General features: G+C 40.9%; 1 protein-coding gene across 1 annotated transcript in view; it reads right to left on the bottom strand.

The window, feature by feature from the left end:
- Positions 1–446: 446 nt before the first annotated feature.
- The window catches only part of LOC121534001 (integrin alpha-X), a 41,777-nt gene continuing 16,491 nt past the window's right edge, over positions 447–25,732 (bottom strand). Inside the window, exons 3-31 of the mRNA XM_045217035.1 lie at positions 25,074–25,171; positions 24,779–24,846; positions 24,274–24,388; positions 23,929–24,059; positions 22,924–23,066; positions 22,640–22,793; positions 21,348–21,483; positions 21,033–21,109; positions 19,301–19,424; positions 19,017–19,159; positions 18,642–18,782; positions 18,241–18,438; positions 17,988–18,118; positions 17,646–17,800; positions 16,952–17,118; positions 16,621–16,743; positions 16,396–16,466; positions 16,142–16,283; positions 14,891–14,989; positions 2,884–2,963; positions 2,578–2,655; positions 2,392–2,470; positions 2,029–2,136; positions 1,886–1,927; positions 1,640–1,765; positions 1,443–1,556; positions 1,304–1,339; positions 1,088–1,198; positions 447–984 (exon numbers count right to left, since the gene is read on the bottom strand). Coding sequence (XP_045072970.1) covers positions 937–984; positions 1,088–1,198; positions 1,304–1,339; positions 1,443–1,556; positions 1,640–1,765; positions 1,886–1,927; positions 2,029–2,136; positions 2,392–2,470; positions 2,578–2,655; positions 2,884–2,963; positions 14,891–14,989; positions 16,142–16,283; positions 16,396–16,466; positions 16,621–16,743; positions 16,952–17,118; positions 17,646–17,800; positions 17,988–18,118; positions 18,241–18,438; positions 18,642–18,782; positions 19,017–19,159; positions 19,301–19,424; positions 21,033–21,109; positions 21,348–21,483; positions 22,640–22,793; positions 22,924–23,066; positions 23,929–24,059; positions 24,274–24,388; positions 24,779–24,846; positions 25,074–25,171 — 3,238 coding nt within the window. The 3' untranslated portion in view covers positions 447–936. The remainder of the gene's footprint in view (positions 985–1,087; positions 1,199–1,303; positions 1,340–1,442; positions 1,557–1,639; positions 1,766–1,885; positions 1,928–2,028; positions 2,137–2,391; positions 2,471–2,577; positions 2,656–2,883; positions 2,964–14,890; positions 14,990–16,141; positions 16,284–16,395; positions 16,467–16,620; positions 16,744–16,951; positions 17,119–17,645; positions 17,801–17,987; positions 18,119–18,240; positions 18,439–18,641; positions 18,783–19,016; positions 19,160–19,300; positions 19,425–21,032; positions 21,110–21,347; positions 21,484–22,639; positions 22,794–22,923; positions 23,067–23,928; positions 24,060–24,273; positions 24,389–24,778; positions 24,847–25,073; positions 25,172–25,732) is intronic.

Raw genomic sequence — 25,732 nt, 5'->3', positions numbered from 1 at the left:
TTACATACACTCAATTAGTATTTGGTAGCATTGCCTTTAAATTGTTTAACTTGGGAACATTTCGGGTAGCCTTCCACAAGCTTCCCACAATAAGTTGAAATAAAATAATTCCATTTTCAGCCATTCCTGAACCTGAGACCAGAAACAGGCTACCTGAGGGCAATACCAAAACAAATGGTCTAATGATTCTGTACTCTCACAACAAAATCTGCAGAGCTGTGATTGTACGCCCCAAATATTCAACGTTTTGTTGTTGGCAAGAATTTTGTACAATAATTTTAGCTTAAAAGCACGAAGTCTTGAATCTTGCGTCGTTTTATATATCAACTCATACACCCTGTACCATGGAATCGGTACATCAAAAACATCTTCCCAACTATTTAGCAATCTGTATGGCACAGCTGTCAACTTCCTGGTCCTCAAATGAAACTGGTATACTTTCCTATTTATGCTATTTTTATTCCTCCGCCAGTTTGGATCCTTTATATTGGGCAGACAGACCAGTTCCCTACCTCCTCCCACCGCCACCTAACTCCTCCATTTTGGGGATAATGCTGTAATCAATTGGTTGTAATCTTGGATTGAGCAGACCTTCCCATACAATTCTGATAACTCAATGAAAGACATAACTGTACCATTCCAATTTACAATATCATTTAAGAACAAAATACCCTTTTCAAACATATTTTCCATAAATACAGGTTTTAGACTACTACTCCTTTAGCCTGCTTCTGACTCTGACACATCCTGTTTCTCTTTTGGTCCCTCCCCTACCGCCTCACTGCTAGTTGGGAAGCCATTGTTTTCTGTCTGAATGTCGTCAAGGAGAGGTTTTGACTCCACTGCTCCACTCTCAGGCTCTCTCTCAGGCTGTGGCTGCTTCTCTGATATGTTAACACAGATGTTGTTAGGCTGAGCAGCGTCATCTTGCTCACTCTATTCCCCTTCATTATCATCAAGCGTTTTTCTCTTGAAGCATCCCATCTGAGTAGAAAGGAAAGGGAAAAACAATGTTGAACAGTTCAACAATCAAAGAGTTGGTCCTTTACAGTGCAGAAGCAAAGTCTGTCGCAGCATTGGTACTCACCATATACATGGCCACTGTGACGATGATCAGGAGAAAGATTCCTACTCCAACTCCTGTCCCTATTATCAGCTGTCTATGTGGAGGAATGATGATCTCAGCCTGAACATCAATCTGGAGGAATAAATTTTGAGACCATGATTGTTTAGTGATGGAACAAGGATTTTTTTTTTTTACATCTCATACTGTAAATCAGTTTAATTCCACAAACAGAATAACCTGAGTTTGGTGGAAGCTCGTAGAGTCCCCTTTATCCTGAAAAGCAAAGGAGCATTTAATAAATTGAAGATGCTTTTGTGAATCTTTTCTGGATAAATATTTTGTTCTTTGTTGGAGAGATTTTGTACAGGAGACTTACCTCTGTCTCACTCGCTGTCTGGATGTATCGCTTTTTGTCATAGCTGAGTTTGACAAAACTGCTGAAATTGACTGTTTCTCTATCCCCAGTGTATTTCTTTGGCAATGGCATGCTCTTTAGAATGAGATATTGTTAGTAGAATTATTAGCATGTTGTTACTCTGCACCATAATTTGTTAAACTTGTCTTGATACAGACCCTTGCATGTTGTTCAAGGTCCTTGAAGGCTACATTTCCAGACAGCACAAATGTAACTGTCGAAAACTTCTCCAAAAGGAAACTTTCACACTCGATGGACTTGCAGTATTTTTCTGGAGAGCAGTACTGTTAACAAAGCCAGAAGCAAAATGTGTGTTTCAGTAACATGATTACTATACTGAGTTGTAACCTGATTGGATAGGTTACCAACAATGTCAAGAGTGAGTGGCATATTTGAATACTCACCTCTGTTGTTGAATTGATAACCTTTCCACATTGAGTATTGTTCTTCAAAGAAAAGAAAGGGAACTTGTATTAGGCTGTTTCCTATTGAAAGAGATTGTGGTAGTAACGTGTCAGCATTTTCGTAAGCAATGTGAACAGTTTACCTTTAAGAGAGATATTTGGTAGTCCTTCATTTCAAATTTGTGCTCAAGCTTAGTTGGGAAAGTGAATGCGACTGTGACGGGTACAGACTTAAAACCCAAGTTCTGCACCTGTAAACAGTGGGACATTTAATCATTCAACCAATCTAACAATAATATATGTATAAAGATTTTATACAAAGGCATTTGTCACAGAATGTGTAACAAAACACAGACCTTAACTCCTAAAAGAGCAAGCCTAGTGCGACAGTGTAGTTAATTTGTTGTTGTTTTTGGAGTATAAAAAGATCTAGCACATTACCCCCACATTGTGTGAATCACACTTTTAAGATCAGTCACAGCAATAGCAGTTGATTGTTTGTTTACCTCATATACATTCACCAGTGTTTTGGGTAATTTATTCTCCAGAGTAAAGTTAATGTAAGTGATGGAGTCTTGAGGAAGGCTTAAAAAAAAAAGTGTAAATATATTTAAGTCACCTTGATTTTATTAAATTAACTTGATGCAGTCATTCTCAAACAAAATGTATAGTATAGGCCTATAAATACTTACGCTTTTACTACCAGGTCAACTGCAAATTGAACAGGGATGGTCCTGGTAAGGGAACTATTGGTTGAGTTTCCATTGTCGCTGTAAATAAAGCAAAGGCAAATGCATGTTTTGTGTACATAAATGGAATGCTATGAAGTCCATCTAACTGAGTAGAAGGTATTGAGGTTGTGTAAAAGTAGTTCGTTTTTAAGCAATGTATGTGAACTACTTCAACTGCATGGGGAAATTAATGGAGTTTCCTGGACTGATTCTAATCTCTCTTCTAGCTACTGCTCTAACATATTCACATTGGAAGCAGATTTCTACCTCAGTCCGATGACGGTCATTTCCATTGTGTCATTCCAGTCGTATGTATTCAAAATCTGGAATTTACTGGTGAACACTGCCTGAAAATGAAAATGCATAGTTGACAAGAAAAAAGTCAGACTTGATTGAAATTGGATCATAAAAACTGTGGAAGTGGGGAAAAAATGGAAGGCATGCCTTCAGAAAGTATTCATACCCCTTGACTTATTCCACATTTCGATACAGCCTGAATTAAAAATGGATGAAATAGATTTTTTTTCTCACCCATCTACACACAACACCCCATAATGACGAAAGTAAACACATGGTTTTAGATTTTTGCAAATGTATTGAAAATGAAATACAGAAATAGCTCATTTGCTTAAGTATTCACACCCATGATTCAATACTTTGTAGAAGCACCTTCAGCAGCGATTACCTTTGTAAGTCTTTCTGGGTAAGTCTAAGAGCTTTCCACACCTGGATTGTGCAACATTTGCCCATTTTATTATATTAAAAATTGTTTAAGCTCTGTCAAATTGGTTTTTGATCATTGCTAGAAAACCACTTTCAGGTCTTTTCATAGATTTTCAAGTAGATTTTAGTCAAAACGGTAACTCGGTCACTCAGGAACATTCACTGCCTTCTTGGTAAGCAACTTCAGTGTAGATTTGGCCTTGTGTTTTAGGTTATTGTCCTGCTGAGAGGTGAATTCATCTCTCAGTGTCTGGTGGATAGCAGACTGAACCATGTTTTCCTCTAGGATTTTGCCTGTGCTTAGCTCCATTCTGTCTCTTTGTTATCCTGAAAACCTCCCCAGTCCTTAACGAATACAAATGTACCCATTACATGATGCAGCCACCACAATGCTTGAAAATATGGAGAGCGGTACTCAGTAATGTGTTGTATTGGATTTTCCCCAAACATAACACTTTGTATTCAGGACAAAAAGTTAATTTCTTTGCCACAATTTTTGCAGTATTACTTTAGTGCCTTTTTGCAAACAGGATGCATGTTTTGGAATCTTTTTTATTATATACAGGCTTCCTTCTTTTCACTCTGTCAATTGGGTTAATATTGTGGAGTAACTACAATGTTGCTGATCAATCCTCAGTTTTCTCCTATCACAGCCATTAAACTCTGTAACTGTTTTAAAGTCACCGTTGGCCTCATGGTGAAATCCCTGGGCAGTTTCCTTCCTCTCCGGCAACTGAGTTAGGAAGGACCCCTGTATTTTTGTAGTGACTGGGTGTATTGATACACCATACAAAGTGTAATTAATAACTTTACCATGCTCAAAGGGATATTCAATGTATTTTTACCCATCTACCAATAGGTGCTCTTCTTTCCGAGGCATTGGAAAACCTCCCTGGTCTTTGTGGTTGGATCTGTGTTTTGAAATTCACTGCTCGACTGAGGGACCTTACAGGTAATTTAATGTGTGGGGTTCAGAGATGAGGTAGTCATTCAAAAATCATGTTAAACACTAGCGTCCGAGGCGCTGCCCCTGTTGTAGCGAGCTCATTCGCTCGCACATCTACAATTGCTTTTGTTTGTTTGTCTTGCATATAACAGTTTGTTTTGTGGTTGTACTAACGGCACTAAGAAGATGGAGTACTGGAAGTATTTGTTTACTCTGCTGCTAGCCGCGGTGAGTTTAGAGACTGCACTCGGATAGTGCAGAGACCTTGATAACATGCAGCCGGGATGAACTCCATGCCCTACAGCCAAGTAAAGTTGGCCGACTACAGCTAGAGCCTGATGAAAGGAATGAAAAGGGGATGCAGTGGAGATGTACGACTACGAAACAAGAGGACAGGAAATAAGCTCTATCTCCATTATCATGGGAAACGTCCTCTTGCTTGTAAAAAAGGCGGAGGGAATATCGGCAACAACTTTGTATATATGAGGTTACATCGGCAAACATCTGGTATGCTTTACGGAAACTTGGCTAACGGAGGTCATACCTGATTCCCATGTGGAGCTGGTTGGCTTTACGATCATCAGAGCTGACAGGAGCTTGGAGCCTTCGGGGAACCGTAGAGGGGAGGCGTCTGTCTGTATTTGAACAATCAATGGTGTCACACTAACCATGTTACAGTGAAGAAGAGGGTCTGTTCCCCTCATGTGGAGCTGTTAGCAGTGGGCTGCCAACCCTACTATTTACCAAGAGAGTGCCCTAGCGTGATAGTGATTATTGTCTACATCCTGCCGTCTGCAAATTTGAAACTGGCCACAGACACTATCCACAAAGTCACCACAGACCTACTCAATCGATCACTCGAGTCGGCTGTTATCTCTGGAGATTTCAACCACTGTTTGCTGTCCCCTACACTTCCTACCTTCAAACAGTATGTTAAAGTTCCAACTCGTCTGGACAAGACCATTGACCTTCTCTACTCCAATGTGAAAGATGCTTACTGCTAGACTGCTCTGCCTCCGCTGGACAGTCTGACCACAACCTCGTCCAGCTGCTACCAAAGTACCGCCCACTGGTCCAGAGGCAACGCGTCACTCAGGCGGGGATTCACGAATGGACACACGAAACTGGAGAGGCACTACAGAGCTGCTTTGAAGGTACAGATTGGAATCTATTTATAGACGACTGGGAGGAGGATCTTAATGGTCTCTCTGAATGCATAACAGACTATGTTAACTTCTGTACTGACAATGTTGTGCCAAGCAAAACAGTGAAATGCTATGCAAATAATAAGCCATGGGTCACAAAAGAAATCAAAGAGGCACTGAACAGGAAGAAGGCTTTTGAAACAGGTAATAGGGATGAGTTGAGAGTAGTGCAGAAGGAAATTAAAGGGCTGATCAGGAAAGGCAAACATGAATACAAACTGAAGCTAGAACGCAAGCTGCATGCGAATAACATGAAGGATATCTGGGATGGTATGAAGAAGAGAGCAGGTTACAGCACCAGAGGACAACTACAGAGTGATGAAGGAAGGGACAGAGCCACAGAGTTTATTTTATTTTATTTTTTTACCAGATTTTACCAGTACGATTTCTCAGCAGAGCAACAGCAGATAGGGGAGGTGCTGGACTCTGATCTGGGAAGCACTGAGCCCATGAGCATCTCAGAGGAACAAGTGGTGAAGCGGTTGAAGAGGATCAATCCCAGTAAGTCAGCAGGGCCTGATGGGGTTAAAGCCAGATCACTCAAGGTATGTGCTAATCAACTGGCTTTCATACTGCAGTATATTTTCAACCTGTCCCTAATACTCTCAGATATTCCTACTAAATGGAAAACATCCTGCATAGTGCCCATCTCAAAGAAAGCAGGAGGGACTGCACTGAAATACTTTAGACCAGTGGCTTTGACATCACAAGTCATGAAAACCTTTGACCGGGTTTTAATACCCTTAGGCTGCCACTTCCACTCTTATCTGGATCCTTTGCAATTTGCCTACCACCCAAAAACTGGTGTTAAATATGCTCTGCTCTATCTCCTCCACAGAGTATATGAGCACCTGGAGAAGCCCGGCTGTGTGGTGAGAACAATGTACTTTGACTTTCCAGTGCTTTAAATGCCATACAACCCCACCTTTTGGCCCAAAAGCTAAAGGACATTCACATAAACCCACACACAATCAAATGGATTGTGAACTACCTGACCAATAGACCACAGTTCGTAAGACTGAACCAGGCAGTATCAGATCGGATATGTACAAACACGGGGCCGCCGCAGGGGACTGTCTTGTCACCTTTTCTGTTTACCCTTTACACAAATGACTTCACACACAACAATGAACTGAGCCAATTACAGAAATTATCTGACTGCTATAGTAAGCTGTGTCATGAGAGGAGACTATGCTCATCACAGGGATACAACTGAGGCCAATTACTTGGACCTGAATGTGCTGAAGACCAAGGAGCTAGTGGTAGATCTTTAGGAAAAAAAACATATGTTTTTAAGCCCACTTCTGTTAATGGTGAAGAGATTGGCACTGTTGACTCTTATAAGTACTTAGGTGTAATACTGGACAACAAACTGAACTGGAAGGAGGATTCTCAGTGGCTACAAAAAAGCCCAACCCAGAATGTACTTTTTAAGGAAGCTTAGATCTTTTAATGTATGTAACAAAATGCTTAGTATTGTGGGGATCTATTTTCTTATAACTTGATGTGATGCCTAGCTTAGAAAGAATGCATTAATGATTAAACATAATAGGTTTGTACTGTACTGATATAAATTGTTTCACATAACAAGCTGTGATTCATGTGAGGAACGTTAGGTGGTAGGATGAGATAAGAACTTGTGTCTCACAGACACAAACACTGCCTCTTTGTTGAACCGTCCAAGGACGTAGGTACAAACAGTATAGTTAGGGTGGGAAAGTACAGGGGAACTGTGTCTATGGGTGCTGACTCGAGACAAGTTGTGATGATAACAACTTATGCCTGGCAACAGTGTGCAACAGTGAAGCGCCAAGGGGCTGGGACCAGCCTGTGCGCCAACGATAGGCTGAGTAAGTCTAAACCATGCTCAGTCTCCACTCTGATTGGCCAGCAGGGAGCGGGAACTATCTCTGTCAGAGTATTTTAAGGAAGAACTTATAACAATGGATCAGTTCTCTGAGTGCCCTGCGTGGTATTTCAGTGGACCTGTATATACGAACATCATATTTACCATTGAAGTGTTTTGCATTAATTAAAATACTAGTCTATTTTAGAAGACGTGTATTGACCTCTTTTGTTCCTAATACCAGATTTGAATTGACGCAACTTAACAATTGGTGACCACCGACTGTGATCTGGTAGAAGGGACTTCGCTGGGTATTGTCCGGCCCATTGGACATCTGTCATTGAACGGTGTGTTTCACAAAGAGTCCGGACTACTAAAAACAGGTAAGCAGACACCTATTGTTATATAACTAAAGTTCTGCACATTGGCTTTATCCAAATTAATTTTGTGAAACACCTGTCTGATGTAAGTGAACTAAATTATGAAACTATTATGAGTAGATAAGCACCATATTGTAACATGCAAACCTGTGGTGAATGTGATGTTAAACCTTGGTACCATAGAGTATTGTTCCACCGGCACGTACCAGAGGGCTAGGTACGGCTAGGATCGGGGAAAAATACTGAAATCCCCAGGCTAGGACCACCAGGGGTGGGAACTGGGGGTACATGGAATTATTGGCTTAAAAGTGTTGCGCTATTGACACGTATCAGAAGGCTAGATACGGCTAGGATCATAGGGACACTTACAAGTTTAGATAGTGTTGCACTACTGACACGTACCCGGGGGCTAGGTACGGCTAGGATCAGAGGGACACTTTGGAGTGTGGGGTGTGGTTGTATGCATGAGAGTGCGAATGATCCCAGTGTAATAAAAGAGTGTTTGCAGACAAAATAAAAGAGTGAATGCGGGTTACTAAAATTAATAAACCTGTATACCTTGATAGAAAACTAATTAGGAATTAAAGACATCTGTGGCTGTCCAAACTGTATAATTTGTGAATAACTGTTGGGTTTGTGGTTGCTTAAACCCTATAACCCGTTAATAACAATTGGGAACATAAAGGTAAAATAATGAATAACTAGTATGACTAAACTGAAACGTTTGAACTGATATAACTGAACTGTAACGTTTGATGTTTGACATAGCATAATACTGGTTTTAAATAATTATGTTGAGGCAATTTGGTTTATTATTTGATTTAACGTTTGATGTTTGACCCTGCAAAATACTGGTTAAATAATTAGACTGAAATAATTAGGTTTATCGTTGAAATATAAATATGCACCGACTTTAACTAATTAGGTGGGAATAATTTGATTTAAATAAATAGACTAACGTAATTTAAATAACGGCAGAATATTGGAAACGAAAAGCAGACAAGCCTGTTCCGACTGGACACAGAGGGGAGAGCCGCGAGGGGAGGGGCTGGAGACAGCGAGAGTGTGGCTTTTGGAGAGTCAGGAAGGACTAGGGGGGTGATTTGTGTCGATTGGGAGTTGGCTGGGAACACCACGGGGCGATTGTTTGAGAGGTGCCTGTGGGTTTCTGACGATATATACGTATGAACTCACCCGAACGTAGACGTACATCATGGGTGATAAAGTAGAGAATATTTACATTTGCATTTTTTGGTCATTTAGCAGACGCTCTTGTCCAGAGCGACTTGCAGGAGTAATTGGGGTTGGGTGCCTTGCTCGAGGGCACATCGGCAGATTTTTCACCTGGTCGGCTCGGGGATTGGAACCGGCGACCTCTCGGTTGCTGGCACGGTGCTCTTGGTCACTAAGCTGCCTGCCGCCCCCCAACGGTCGTGCCGTTGTTTGATCATGTGATAAGGTTTAATGGGTAATCGGACCATAACTAATGTGGTTATGGAAGTAATGTATAAATAGTGGAGAGCCAATAGGGGACTCCATTGAACTATTATGTTTTGTTGGGCATTTCAATGGCATAAGGTGAAATCTGTGTGTATGAGTGAAATCGGCGGCTGGTATGGGTGAAGGGAGAGAGAGTTTTTGCTGAGGTGAAAGCTAGTGTGATTTTCATTTGGTGACGTCACTTGCTCTATGAACTGGAAGTATTTACTTTGAAAGCATCGCGGAATGTGTGGGGTGACTGGCAATGTATGGAGAGGGTCCCTGGTTCGAACACAGGTAGGGACAGTGGGTAAAGCTTTCGCATTGGGGCTATAGACCTAGATTACTACGTGGATTGAGAAATGTGAAAGGTTGAATTAGATAACTTAAGTAGAAGTATTCTAGAAAGGTCTATGAAAATATGTTACAAGGTCCCCTTGCGCCTTCCCAGTTGGATAGAAAGGAGCAAGGGGAGGGGTGAGCGATAGTTCAAATGATAGGAATATCATTAAATGTATGCTTATTAACGATAGCAAGTATTTGTTTTATTAATTAGGGCCTAATCAGAGAGAACAGTTAAAGAAATTGAATAGCGAACTGAAATGGCGATAGAGCTGTGAAAATTGAGTTGAGGACAAAGGAGAGCAATTTATGGCTCTGGTTAGCGGAAACAAAATAGAGACAGTAAAGCGAGTTGGGTTGAGCTGTGGGATTTCAAGTGGAGGTCTGAATGCTTGACTGGAAGGCAGTGCTTTAATAAATTCTAGTTGTTGTTACTTTATTCGATGGGTTGCTTAACACCAGTGGTGTATGCAAATAATTGGTGAATTCCAGAACGATAATGTATTTTCGATACGGGGACCAGGGGATGCAAGTGGCTTTGGCTGTTGTGCTGGGGGAATAGCGCCAGCCTGTGGTGGGTTCTGGATTTGATAAATAAACAAACTTATATTTTAAACTAAAGTAATGCAATAGGCTACAATTATAACATTATCAGAAAAAAGGCACAATTTAATGTGAAATAGTTATTACAATTATTAATAATAGTTATTACAGTTATTATCATTGATCCAGTAATGATAGAAGGATAGTAGAGGAAAGGCAAGGGATTAAATCTCATTTAGGGAAAGAAGAAGAGTATGAAGATATATTAGGGAGAAAATACCATTATCTGAGGGAACATTTGATGTAACCGTGATTGTATTGGCTAAAAAATGAAATATGACATTTACAGGGGGGACGGGAACAATAGAAGGGGAGACAGATTTTCTTAGGGGGTTGATCAAATAATTGATAATGGATCATTTGAGATGAGATCACATGTAGCAGATTTAGGGTAATCAATTAAATAATAATTGTATACTCTAGGAATTTTTAGTGGTTTTATGGATTAGTTATGAGGAATTAGATTGATACAAACAATTATTGATGGGTTAGGACTGGGGATATCTGTATCATGTTTTGTGTGTACTACCATCTTTAGATTATAACCAGGAGAAAGAGAATTAGCTTATCTCATTGGAATGTTGCCCAGGGCTAGGGGGAGCAGTAGTGAAGTTAGGCAGTATTTAAGTGGGGCCTGGCTATTTGTGGTTGTTGTTTTTTCAAATTGGGTTTTTCAAACAAAAAACAACACACCTAGTATGATGTTTATAAAGCCTTGTTGTTTCAATTTTGGGGGATTTTCAGCAGGTCAAGGGTGATAGGTCTTGGAAGAGCAAGCACAGTGAATTTTATGGAGTTTTTCGGTTTTGGCTGAGTTTGGGGTATATATGATTTCTTATGAGAATGAATGTCATGAGGACTTAATGAACACTTGGGATAAGTAACATTTATTAAATATTTAGAATAATGGTAATGTTTGGTATACTATGGGATGGAACAGTTCGTTGAATAATTTCAATTGTCTCTGAACTCTGTTTTAACTTTCTGGTGTTAATTAATCATCCACACTAGTAAATTCTAAAGGCATGAGAGGAGGACTTTAAGATAGTTTATTTTACTAAGTTGAGGGTAATTTATAATACTGTGTATGTCAATCTCCATACACAGTTTAAGGACAGGTGTAGTATTGTGAAAGTAGGGAATTACCAGAAATGGCAGTGCGACCCATATAAGGGTAGGTACTGTCTGAAAGTCCGAATTACGCTAAAACAGGTTACAGACCTGACAAGTGAGATATCCTCTTCAACTGGGGCACCCTATAGAGTAAATCTCTCTGAGGGAGGTAGTGAGACCGGGGCTGTGGTGAAGATAGTGCAAACTATAGACCTGAAGGAAGTAGTACAGGTGGAGACGGGGTATAGAGATCCTAACCTGTGGTTGGAATGGATTCAGTATACGGCAAGAACTATGTCTAAAGAGGACTGTTATGCCTGTGGGACAGCCAAACCAAGGTTAACAACTACTCCGTTCCCCTTGACAGGCTTTAACTCTCCGTCAGGTTTATCCTCCATGATTAAATTGTTCAAGCCACCTGGGAATGTGGTGAAGGAGTCTTGTAGTAACTTGCACTATCTGTATCCCCCGATAACAAAGTCACCCCGACCTAGGTTGCCTCCGTTTGAAGTCTCAGGGGATTCTTATTATTGTTTTTCTAGGACTAATAAGATAGGATACAGGGTAGGGCATCGTAGCTCCTGCTCCCACAGAGAATGTCACAACTAAAGAGACCATGACTAATCTCTCCTCTTTGTTGCAGCCAGAGGATTTTAGGAACCAAAACCAGGCCCGTGCTGACATCTGATTGTTGTGTGGTGATAACAGATTGTGAACTCACCTACATACGCAAACAATCAAACGTGTCAGAGACTGGTGAGTTGTCACGTAGAAAGTGGGACCTCCTCCCGGGATCCTTTGATGAAAGGATATATATTGATGGGATAGGAGTACCTCGAGGGGTTCCAGAAGAATTCAAAGCTAGGAATCAGATCGCAGCTGGGTTTGAATCAAGTCTTTTCTGGTGGACAACAATTTAATAAAAACGTAGATTGGATAAATTATATTTACTATAACCAGCAAAGATTTATAAACCACACTCGTGATGCAATAAAGGGATTGGCTAAGCAGACAGCGGCAACTAGCTTAATGGCACGGCAGAATAGAATAGCTTTAGATATGCTTTTGGCTGAGCGGGGCGGAGTTTGTGTTCTGTTTGGATATATGTGCTGTGCTTTCATCCCCAACAATACAGCACCGGACGGGTCCGTGACCAAAGCGCTTCAGGGACTCACCATGCTGGCGAACGAACTGGCTGAGAACTCTGGTATTGATAGCTCCCTAAATGGTTGGTTTGATAACATATTTGGTAAATGGAAAACTATTGTTGTAACTATTCTGGGTGAAGTTATAGCTTCTATGGGTATACTTGTTCTTTGTGGATGTTGTCTTATTCCCTGTGTCCGAGGGTTGGTGAGCAAGGCGATTTAGGAGGCGGTTTCCCAACAGATGGTGCGATACGGCCCAATCCCGGACTCCGACCTAAGGAATGAAGGATATGACCTACCAGGCTTGGTGGAGTGACACCCTAGAGCAGGGTTCTTCAATTCCGGTCCTGGAGGGCCGAAACACCTCTGTTTTTCATCCTCTCCTTCTAATCAGGGGCTAATTCAGACCTGGGACACCAGGTGAGTGCAATTAACTACCAGGTCGAAATAAAAAACAGAAGTGTTTCGGCCCTCCAGGACCGGAATTGAAGAACCCTGCCCTAGAGGGTGTCTAAAGGGGGCCAAAATGTACTTCCCTGTTTGTGTTTTATGTTTTAATAATCTTGTGTTTTGTGTTCTATTATTCCTGTGTTTTATGCTTTATTAATCAAGTTAACCATTGTGAATGTTTGTCTTTCCTTATGTGAAGGTTTGAAGTTCCTGGGTGGCTGGTAGCCAACCTAGTACAAGTTGGGTGTAGATGGAAGGACTGAAGGCCTTTTTATTATCATTATTGCCTATTAATAAAAGTGTGATTATTTTTGTTTGTATTGTATTTTAATGAGTGAATAGGGGGAATCCTAAATTTCCCTGAAATGTCTTATTTTGGGTTTTCTTATTTTGGGTTCACACCCAGTGGGTGTGAAAAGGGGGATTGTGGGGATCTATTTTCTTATCACTAGATGTGATGCCTAGCTTAGAATGAATGCATTAATGATTATCCATAATAGGTTTGTACTGTACTGATATAAATTGTTTCACATAACAAGCTGTGATTCATGTGAGGAACATTAGGGGGTAGGATGAGATAAGAACTTGTCTCACAGACACAAACACTGCCTCTTTGTTGAACCGTCCAAGGACGTAGGTACAAAGAGTATAGTTAGGGTGGGAAAGTACAGGGGAACTGTGTCTATGGGTGCTGACTCGAGACAAGTTGTGATGATAACAACTTATGCCTGGCAACAGTGAAGCGCCAAGGGGCTGGGACCAGCCTGTGCGCCAACGATAGGCTGAGTAAGTCTAAACCATGCTCAGTCTCCACTCTGATTGGCCAGCAGGGAGCGGGAACTATCTCTGTCAGAGTATTTTAAGGAAGAACTTATAACAATGGATCAGTTCTCTGAGTGCCCTGCGTGGTATTTCAGTGGACCTGTATATACGAACATCATATTTACCATTGAAGTGTTTTGCATTAATTAAAATACTAGTCTATTTTAGAAGACGTGTATTGACCTCTTTTGTTCCTAATACCAGATTTGAATTGACGCAACTTAACAGTATGTTCTACAGCAATGTCGTGGCGAGTGTAGCGACCTATGCCATTGTGTTCTGGAAAGGGAATTTAGCTAAGGAGGACTTAAACAAGCTTGACAAAATCATTAAGAAAGCCAGTGCTACAATTGGCTGCAGCCTGCAATCAATGCAAGACATGTTCATAAAAAGGCTGCAAGTAAAAAGCCACATGATCATGGACAATGACACACACCCACTCCACGGGGCTCTAATGCAACACAGGAGCAGCTTCAGTAGAAGGTTCATCCTGCCCAGATGTTCAACAGATAGGTTTAGATGGTCATTTTTACCCACAGCCATGAAGCTTTGTAATGAGTGTAAGTGATTAACTGTTTTATGAGGTCTTCCTATTGGAAAATGTTGTTGCCAGTTTTTTTTCTCCCAGAATAGGATCAAAAAATAGCTATTGATTCAGACTATTATTTTAGGGATACTATGGTGCATGTGCCTTTGTGTCTTAATATGTTTGGTTTTTATCATGTGTTGGTCATTGTTGCGTGTCCTGTCATTTTAAGTCATTGATGATGCATGCTGTGATAAAACAATTTCCCAAGTTGGGATTAATGACTTGTTAGGCACATTTCTACTCCTGAACATATTTAGGCTTGCCATAACAAAGGGGTTGAAAACTTTGAGTCAAGACATTTCAGCTTTTCATTTTGTTATTAATTTGTAAACATTTCAAAAAACATAATTCTACTTTGACATTTTGGGGTATTGTGTGATAAAAAAAATCTCAATTTGATCCATTTAAAATTCAGGCTGTAACAGAACAGAATGTGCAAAAAGTCAAGGGGTGTGAATACTTTCTGAAGGCACTGAATCACTCAAAGATCAAAGCTGTTTTAATTACATTGAGTTACTGCTTTGTCACTGCTTTTAGCTCGAATCTTTATCATTTAGGGACAACATTTTATAGCTTTACCGGTGTATTCACAGTTGAGCACAGCTGGTATATCTAAGTAATCACTCACTGTAGTTTTACTACGGTAGACAGGTATGCTGACACTGCATGTAGTTCTGTCCATTTCACCTTCCAGACCACCACAGCTGAACACAGTTCTCCTTGTAGACTATGGAATACAGACAATACGTCAATTGTGTAAATAATTCCGGTTTGTACATCTGAGTCACTGACATAGTCTAAAATAAACAAGCGAGCATGTAAAACTTTTACCACTTCAAGGAATTAATCAATTCAACACTTAAAGGTATGCATAAATCGCAATATGTATGTTTTTGGGCGACCCGAACAAATTAACATAGAAATGGGAGTTATAGATCTGTCATTCTCATTGAAAGCAAGTCTGAGAAGGGGTAGATCTGTTCTATGTGCACTATTTCTGTTGTTGTATTCTAGCTTGAAGTGAGAAGAAATCTCTGGGAGGGGGGCCAGAGGGGCCCACCACAACGACCCTCTTACTACAGTCCTATCTCACACACATACACTTCCACGCCCACGAAGGTTCTAGCATCAGGTAGGGCCATGACTACACCAGTGAGAGGAGCCAGTTAAGTTCCTGCCTTGAAATGTATTGGCTGTCTAGATGTATAAGGAGTTGACCACGCCTAGTAGGAGGTTATAAATATATATATGCTTGTGTAATCATTCCTTGTCTTTGCAGCTGTATGACACAGTGGGTGAATAAACTTGGTTTGAGCTTTTCCTAGTCGTCCGTTTGAGTTTTTACTCTGTTTGTTAGGAACCTCACACACGTTAAGTTTTGTTTTTGCGTCTTACTTTTGGTTTCGTACACCAGCTTCAAACAGCTGACAGTACAATATTTTTGGTTTTGGAAAATATATTTCACAGCGGTTTAGATGGTACAATGATTCTCTACACTATACTTGCTTGTTTGGTCACAAACTGAAATTAACTATTACAATTTTAGTAACCAGAAAATGGTGGAGTGATTTCTGCATAGTGCACCTTTTTAATATTTTACTTTTATGAATAATTAGCACATGTAGTGAACATTTAAATGTTTGGCTGCAAACTAGTGTTTAAGACAATGTCCTTCTATCCTGGTCCTGCAGACCCAGAAGATGAGCAAGGCAAGCTTTTGTTCCAGCCCAGCACGAACACCCCTGATTAAACTAATCATCAAACCCTTAATTGGCTGAACATGTTTTAGGTCTCCAGGATGAATAACACTGGTTTAGATGAGAGCAAGAAGAAAACATCAGAATGAATTACACAATAGATGGAGGGGTGTCGGTTTTACCTTCAGAAGATGCATCATGGAGAATGAGAGGCCAGGAGGGTAGAGGAGGGTTAGACTAGTGTTGAAGGAGTCATCCCCATGATTGGACAGTCTTATAGTCACATTAAAGTAACTCTGGTCCACCACTAATAAAGTTGAGGTTCTGATAAGAGACAAGACCTTACAGTCAGAAAACATGCTTTTTTTTATCCGTCAGAAATTATTATACCTACAAACAAGTTACTTTATGTTGCCTCTGTTTATCAGATACTTACATAAAGTTGAAGTCCACCTCAAGCTCTGCCACACAGGTTTCGTTTTCTTTGCAGTTCTTTTCAAAGGGCACCTATAACGAATTCAAGACAACTGTGAATGTGTTTAGATTACCTGTTTTCACAGGTCTTTGGCTAAATTACAGTACTCAGTCCGCAGTCATTGCAATTACTGTTGATCATTGTAAGTGAACAGGTTTTAGTCAGACACAAAATGTTCCCTCGTACCTCGACCACAGCCTGTGTAGGACTATCAGTATTCAGAATGGCAGTAGGACCCTCTTGTTGGCTTTCAGATTGAGAAAAATTCAGTTGGATGATAATGGGCGATAATGTGTCGATCACGCATTGCTGGAAGAAAAGACAATGTGGCATTCATTTCCCTATCCATAGTCATGCAAAACCCTAATTCTTCTCATCACTGAATAAGATCGACACACACTAACAATTCAATAATAATTAAACAACCTAACAACTTGTTAATCATTAAATCCCCTCCCTAGGAGATACATTACGGTTGTTGTATTGTTGCATAGCTACAGTTTCTTATTGATCATACTGTCATGTAGACTGAGTGGTTGAAGCAGGTCCACTCCTTTCTCAGCTCCACAGTAGAGCGAAGTCTTCTGGCCCCTTTGTTCGTGTCACTGTAAAAGGCTCGGCTCCTCTGTCTCACTGGATCCACAACCAGCGAGTAGGAGACGTTCATCCCTGCACTCAGCGCTCCTAGAAAAGTACACAATAAATCTTAAATGGCCACCTTATCAGGGAGAGAAGTTCTGAACCTCATGGTTGCCTGCTGATGGACGGCATTAAAGTAGAAAGCAGAGATGGAGTCAAGACCTTAACTCTTGAGACCCAGATCCAGACCAAGGTCCAACCTTTCGATACACTAGGACTTCATCTGGGTCTTCACCACAGGTTGGTGGCACCTTCATTGGGGAGGACGGGCACGTGGTAATGGCTGGAGCAGATAGGTGGAATGGTATCAAACACATGGTTTCTATGTGTTTGATGCCATTCAATTTGATCCGTTCCAGACATTATTATGAGCCATCCTCCCCTCAGCAGCCTCCATTGGTCTTCAGACAGGGAAGAGACCAAGACCCACTTTTGGTGGTCAGTGATTTAGCTATGCACCGAGGCTCTGACCTAGACCACCAAGGCCACAATTATGTGGTCTTAGATCAAGACTCCATTTCTGTTGGAAAGCAAAAAGCCATCAGTGTTGCAAAAGTTCTGAGAGATCTTACCAGCTTTACTCTTTGTTGCCTCTGCCATGTTAAAGCAGGCTGTTAAAGTGACCACGGGGGAAATGGTCTCTCTTGCAAGACAGTCAAAGTTATCAGTGTTGATCTCCGAGGGATGGAAATGGAGATGAGTGGACACGCTGAGGACCGGTCTCGACCTGTGAGCGATTGAGATAAAGATTGGGATGTTAGCCTACATTGTATGATGTTGGGTAGCTACACCCACACCTCATTGAGCGCAGCCCCCATTCAGGGTGGATCGCACACTAGTGGGATATTTTTACTGGTTAAACAATTGTCCGTTTAAACCAGCTGTCTTTTCTTATCCTTTTTATGGACTCATACCTCAAGACGACAACTGCGCCACGCGCTCCTACTACGATGTCAGTCAGTCCATCCTCACCCAGGTCCATCTTCCCATCAATCGTCTGGCCAAAGAACTGGAGCTTCGATCTTATCACCGCAGCTGAGATGTGCTGCAGTAAGAAGACATACACATTTAACAAAAAGGCATTGATATTGATATCCCAAGAGGGATGTCTGTTTTCTTTTAGCATGAAGAGCCTCTTTGAATGATATACATCTTTGTCTGCCTCACCTGGCTGAATTCAGGGCGGATCCCCCTTAGCTTTTCACCCAGGTAAATGTACACGGCCCCCCTGCGATCGTCCTCAAGTGGAGCGCCCACAGCTACATCCTTCAGGCCATCTCCATTCAGGTCTGTGAGAGAGGAGATGGAGGAGCCAAATCTACCCGGAGACGGCACTGACACATTCATCTCCATCCTCAGTTCCAACTAAGAAAGGAAGGGTGAGGAGAGATCACATGAAGATCAATCCGAATTATACTGTCTTTTTGTGCAGTATTATTGAAGATGATGGATATTCATATCCAAATGAATCCATTTCGGCTTCCAGATCACTTTGTCCCTGATGAACATATTCAACCACAAATTGCAGCATTTGAATCTGTTGTTCAGAGATTCCCAGTTAAGCCCACCTTATCAGTCAGTGTGTAAACGTAGATCCTGCCCTCTCTCGGAGGTTGGTGAAACATTGGTGCACCCACCAGGAGGAAGTCTGTGTTGCTGTCTGAGTCTATGTCCACAGAACACAGCTCTGCCCCAAAGTAGGAGCCCATCTGAGAACATCAAAACGTACATTCATAGTTTTGAAATGTTTGAAGACACCATATGGTTTTGAATGAAACTCATAAGTAAATATAAAAAGTGATATAATGTAACTGTGTTCCTCTTTACTATGGGAGTAGTGATTCAACCTTTGAAGTAACCCCAAAAGCTGGTTTCATGGTGTCCCTCTTGTATAACTTGATTGATATACCACACTGCTTAAAGAAATAGCTAATGTTACCAACCTGTTCTCCAGACAATCTTTGTGCCACAGTCCAGTTGTTGTTAACCTTGTTAAAAAGTAGGATCCGTCCCATGTGTTCAGATCTTGGTGCTCCGGTAAAATATAGAAGGTTCTCTTTCTTCTTCCCAACAGCTACAGAGTATCCTATATGAACAATAAAGCAATGTAGGTCCATTGTAACTACACTCCCTTCACTGAAACATCTGAACTAATGGAGCCTTGAAAATAGTGTTTGTTCAAATTCACTTTTGAGCAATATTTTTTTTTTGCTTAATGTTCCATTACCCATATAGGAGTCTTTGTCCAAGGTGGGGTCCTGAATTTCCTTTTCCTCTGATCTCAGACCCTCAGTCTCAAAGAGGGATCCACGCCAGTTGTTTGATCCCACTGAGCCCAAAACCAAGGTGTCCTGTAGAGGAAATAAAACATTAATAAGCATTAATCAACTAAACTCAGCAACAACAAAAAAACATCCCTTTTTCAGGACCCTGTCTTTCAAAGATAATTCGTAAAAATCCAAATAACTTCACATATCTTCATTGTAAAGGGTTTAAACACTGTTTCCCATGCTTGTTCAATGAACCATAAACAATTAATGAACATGCACCTGTGGAACGGTCGTTAAGACACTAACAGCTTACAGACGGTAGTCAATTAAGGTCACAGTTATGAAAACTTAGGACACTAAAGAGGCCTTTCTACTAACTCTGAAAAACACCAAAAGAAAGATGCCCAGGGTCCCTGCTCATCTGCGTGAACGTGCCTTAGGCATGCTGCAAGGAGGCATGAGGACTGCAGATCTGGCCAGGGCAATAAATTGCAATGTCCGTACTGTGAGACGCCTAAGACAGTACTACAGGGAGACAGGACAGACAGCTGATCATCCTCGCAGTGGCAAACCACGTGTAACAACACCTGCACAGGATCAGTACATCCGAACATCACACCTGCAGGACAGGTACAGGATGGCAACAACAACTGCCCGAGTTACACCAGGAACGCACAACCCCTCCATCAGTGCTCAGACTGTCCGCAATAGGCTGAGAGAGGCTGGACTGAGGGCTTGTAGGTCCTCACCAGACATCACCGGCAACAACATTGCCTATGGGCACAAACCCACCGTCACTGGACCAGACAGGACTGGCAAAAAGTGCTCTTCACTGACGAGTCGCGGTTTTGTCTCACCAGGGGTGATGGTCGGATCACGAAGGAATGAGCGTTACACCGAGGCCTATACACTGGAGCGGGATCGATTTGGAGGTGGAGGGGCCGTCATGGTCTGGGGCGGTGTGTCACAGCATCATCGGACTGAGCTTGTTGTCATTGCAGGCAATCTCAACGCTGTGCATTACAGGGAAGACATCCTCCTCATGTGGTACCCTTCCTGCACGCTCATCCTGACATGACCCTCCAGCATGACAATGCCACCAGCCATACTGCTCATTCTGTGCGTGATTTCCTGCAAGACAGGAATGTCGGTGTTCTGCCAAGGCCAGCGAAGAGGCCGGATCTCAATCCCATTGAGCACGTCTGGGACCTGTTGGATCGGCGGGTGAGGGCTAGGGCCATTCCCCCCAGAAATGTCAGTGAACTTGCAGGTGCCTTGGTGGAAGAGTGGGGTAACATCTCACAGCAAGAACAGGCAAATCTGGTGCAGTCCATGAGGAGGAGATGCACTGCAGTACTTAATGAAGCTGGTGGCCACACCAGATACTGACTGTTACTTTAGATTTTGACCCCCCTTTTGTTCAGGCACACATTATTCAATTTCTGTTAGTCACATATCTGTAGAACTTGTTCATTTTATGTCTCAGTTGTTGAATCTTGTTATGGTCATACAAATATTTACACATGTTTAGTTTGCTGAAAATAAACGCAGTTGACAGTGAGAGGACGTTTCTTTTTTTGCTGAGTTTATATATTGCGTCCATAAACTAGTTGCAATGGTGGTCAGTACATTTATAAAAATGTTAAGATGATGATAAAACATAGTGGACATATTATCGCGATATCTCACCTTATTACCGTAGACAGCACTGAACCCACTCTGAGACATCTCTTTAGTCAAGTTTCCAGCCAGAGCAGTCTTGGAACCTAGAACATACGGACACTGATATTAATAGCGATACATTGATACTTCTACTGTGGAATGTTTTGAGTAAGGTGTTATCACCAGAAATAAATACCAGTACATTTCAGGAGATGACCAGTATTGCCACTTCAGGAATCTTACGGAAGTATTTTATATGAATAACAACTCTCACTTGACAGGGACTTTACTGAAAAATAAGTAAGTAGTACTAAGAGATTTCAACTGAATCCGGAGTTGTACCTTCAATATTGAAGATCTTTTTTTGAAAGTTGTCTAGGATTCCTTTTAGTCCGTTGTAGTCCTGGATGAGGAAAGTGTTGTTCTCTTTTGGCTCTGATGCCAGGGACTTCAGTTTCGTCAAATTGACATTCTTGACCTGCCAAGAAATATATCACTTGAGGGCAGGAATTATAAGTCTAATTTCCTTTTCATTTTTTACATTTACATTTTAGTCATTTAGCAGACGCTCTTATCCAGAGCGACTTACAGGAGCAATTAGGGTTAAGTGCCTTGCTCAAGGGCACATTAACGTCATTTAGCAGACGCTCTTAGCCAGAGCGACTCACAAATTGGTGCGTTCACCCTATAGCCAGTGGGATAACCACTTTACAATTGGGGGGGTAGAAGGATTCCTTTATCCTATCCCAGGTATTCCTTAAAGAGGTGGGGTTTCAAATGTCTCCGGAAGGTGGTGAGTGACTCCGCTGTCCATTTTCAATATGAATGATATTTAAACATCCACATCGTAACTGGGAAGTTGGACTGGACCCTTGAGACTAGTAATAATAATAACTATTTTTGTATAGGGCTTTTCAATACAAGTAACCAAGTGCTTCACATCATAAAATAAAAGTACTAACAAAGTAACAAAGACTGGAGGAAGGAGAATGAAAAAAGAAAGGTAATTAAAATCATACATTAAAAGCATCTTTATAAAAGTGTTTTCAGCAGGGATTTAATTCTCTATTGACTCACCCGTGTGTCAATGTAAGTAATATCAAAATCCGTCAATTTTAACTTTTTTTTTGCATCGCACTATCGACCGCATACGCCTATGTTGGCATTCCGCATCTGCGGTGGAACGTGGCCGAGCTACAGTGATGTTTGTCAGACCATGAGTACTCCTAATTATCCCACTACAATTTCGGGTAAATGGAGAAGTAAAATACTGCTGCTTTAACATTAGCTAACTAGCATGAGGATGAACAAGGCAGTTTAATTAAAAAAGAGCAGTATTTAAATATTCTCCATTCACCGTAAATTGTTGTGGGATAATTAGGACTACAGTGAAACGTTCCATCTCTGGATTGAGGTACATTTGCAAACCTTTTAACTTGAAGTTCACAGAGATGCAAATATATTGGCATTTAGTCGTTTCAACTAGGAGGAGAGCATACCTTCTAGTCAAAATGTTTTGGCTAGTGATCAACCAGCTGTAGTTATGGGAATTAAACAGTTGTAATGGAATTAAGTCATACAATTGTGTGTTGTTGTGTTGGGGGTATGCAGGCTCTCCCCTTTTAAGGACATACCCCGATGACGAAGCGGATTATGTTTTTCTCATCACTTCTTTTGATAGAGTTCAACTTTCTATCAGTATCACTGGGATTTCCATCTGTTATTACGACCAGTACTTTAGTTGCATCTGCGGTGGCGCCGGCAGCTTGGTTTTCAAAAATGTTTTTCCTGAAATAGATGTATACAAACAACAGTTCAAGCAATCTTTCTTACACCACAATCCCCTTTGATCATATTCCGAGTATTTGGTCAGAACTTTTAAAGTAAAACTGATTAATAATGATCAACTGTGACCTACAAGACAAAGTCTATCGCCTGATGTGTATTGGTTAGAAGAGTCATGTGCTTTTCTTCCATAAGATTAGTCAAGGCTCTCCCCTCTTGGTAGTCATTGAAGTCGAAAACTGTCCTGGCTGTTGATGAGAACTGAACCGCTGCGAACTGTGGTTTAAAAAAATAGGAAAAGATAACTAATATTGATTTCATTCCATACTTTCCATGCAGCAACCTGGGTATAGCACATACACTCTTAGAATTAGTGGTGACTCGAGGAACCATGAAGATCCTCAAGGAACCATTGCTAGTCATATTTGCACCTTCCATTAATTGAGGGATTCTTGGAGGAACCTTTAATGGTTCAATGTAGCATTGGGTTCCTGGAGGAACCCTGGAGTGGAGGCGTGGCTTAGTATGGGGTGTGGCTTTAACATAGATATTTTTTGGGTCAACCATTAGAGTAAATGTCATTCTTGTTCATCTGATCTGTTGTATTGTAATCACATGTTAAGGTTGAATGAAGCTTCAATGAGGTTTACAGAGGTGTATGAGTTCCTTAAGAGCCTATGCAAATCCTGAAGTTAGAATAGTTACCCCTTTATTACTATATGTAAACAGAAATGTTAATATTATATTAGAATAATAATTGCAGTGCACAAACTTAACATGATAAACAGGAATTACATTTACGCTAACGGATGGCCAAAAGAACAATCTGAAAGATACACCTCCAATAAGCCACTCATCCAATCTGATAGGCTGCCACCTCTACAATATATATTTTTTAAAGGTTCAAAATGTAATCTGTCCCATCACAAAAAGTTTCTGGTTTGAACCTTTACACAGGGGTTCCTCGAATACCCTTTTCAGAGGGGTACCTCAAGGAACCTGTTTGAACTGGAAAGGTTCTGTCAGTGTGGCAACCAAAAAGCTTCTTCTAGGCACCTTTACTTCTAAGATAAACAGATGTATGTTCAGCAACCTCACAAGCATGATTCAAGTTATGAACTTTAAAAGGGAAGTTTACCTTGATTGAGGAGTTTTTTAGGGTTGTCATGATATTGTTTATGAAACCTTTGTTCTCTTCAAATTCGTCCCCTGTCATGCTTCCTGATCCGTCAAAGAGGAAAACGAGGTCCACAATTTTCTTAGTACATTCTGGAAGAGAAAGTTAATTAAAGAAATGTATATGATGGATAACACACAATATTCTTTACATATTCAGAAATCCAGATCTTATCATTCACAATTCATATTTTTTGACCTAATCCTAATGTAATTCAGCATTATATGAATAAACAGTCAATATAACCTAAAAATATTGAGTTATGTTATTAATATCGACAATTGTCTTCCAGTTTTGCTGTTATACCTTGGAAGGCAGGTGTGAAGTTAGAGGTGATCTGGAGCTGGCTGTTGAACTGATAGCAGATACTGTTCAGATAGGAGTTCCCATCGCACTCGTGTGCCAGGCCAGGGCTGCAGGCCTGAATGAGGATAATAAGTAATTGTAAATTAGATAAAATAATGGCTTGTCTGGTGGACCTCAGATGGCTTCAAAAGAGATTTACAGGAATTTGCCATGATAATTTTTAGATTGTTGAGCTATTGTTTCATGACTCAAGTGAAACAAGTAATTTAGGTTTACACAGGCAGCCCAATTCTGATCTTTCTTTCCACGTATTGGTATTTTGACCAATCACATCAGGTCTTTTTCAGAGCTGATCTGATTGGTCAAAATACCAATTAGTGAAAACAAGATCAGAATTGGGCTGCCTATGTAAATGCAGCCAAACACATGCATTACACATGTATACTCACATGGAGTATTTGAAAACAAGAATATGATCAAATTAACTGTTTGGTGTTTATCTTACAGTGAACGTTGGAGGAGAAGTAGATTGTCCAGCCATAGACAGTCCAATGTACTTGATTGTGTCAGTTTCTGTTGGAAGGGAAAAGGCAGACTTGCAGAATCAACTAGTGTTTCTCATTTTCAAGATCTTGTTGACATTTCAACAATATGTTAATGCTCTGACAAATAGCGATTAGCCATGGTTACCGTGATAGGTGTTACATGTTCTTATAATTATTCATTTTGTTAAGGTAACCACCTTTCTAAATTGCAGTCCAGTAAGTACAGTATAGTGTATCATCAACTTCCATCTCTACCTTCAGGAGTGTAACAGTCTGTACAGTTTGTTCGGTCTTGAGCACATCTACAGATTCCACCAGATCCATTCTTCTGATGTGGCGCACTGACCATTACCCTGTGGGTGAGAAATTACAGTATAGGTTTGTCGATTTAGATGAGCCTGTGTCACTACTTATACAGTGGGGAAAAAAAGTATTTAGTCAGCCACCAATTGTGCAAGTTCTCCCACTTAAAAAGATGAGAGAGGCCTGTAATTTTCACCATAGGTACACGTCAACTATGACAGACAAAATGAGAAAAAACAATCCAGAAAATCACATTGTAGGATTTTTAATGAATTTATTTGCAAATTATGGTGGAAAATAAGTATTTGTTCAATAACAAAAGTTTCTCAATACTTTGTTATATACCCTTTGTTGGCAATGACACAGGTCAAACGTTTTCTGTAAGTCTTCACAAGGTTTTCACACACTGTTGCTGGTATTTTGGCCCATTCCTCCATGCAGATCTCCTCTAGAGCAGTGATGTATTGGGGCTGTCGCTGGGCAATACGGACTTTCAACTCCCTCCAAAGATTTTCTGTTGGGTTGAGATCTGGAGACTGGCTAGGCCACTCCAGGACCTTGAAATGCTTCTTACGAAGCCACTCCTTCGTTGCCCGGGCTGTGTGTTTGGG

This window comes from Coregonus clupeaformis, unplaced genomic scaffold (genome assembly GCF_020615455.1).
Source record: "Coregonus clupeaformis isolate EN_2021a unplaced genomic scaffold, ASM2061545v1 scaf0896, whole genome shotgun sequence".
Classification (NCBI taxonomy): Eukaryota; Metazoa; Chordata; class Actinopteri; order Salmoniformes; family Salmonidae; genus Coregonus; species Coregonus clupeaformis.
Note: the sequence above shows the minus strand (reverse complement) of the source record. Positions and strands in the feature narration are given on the sequence as shown.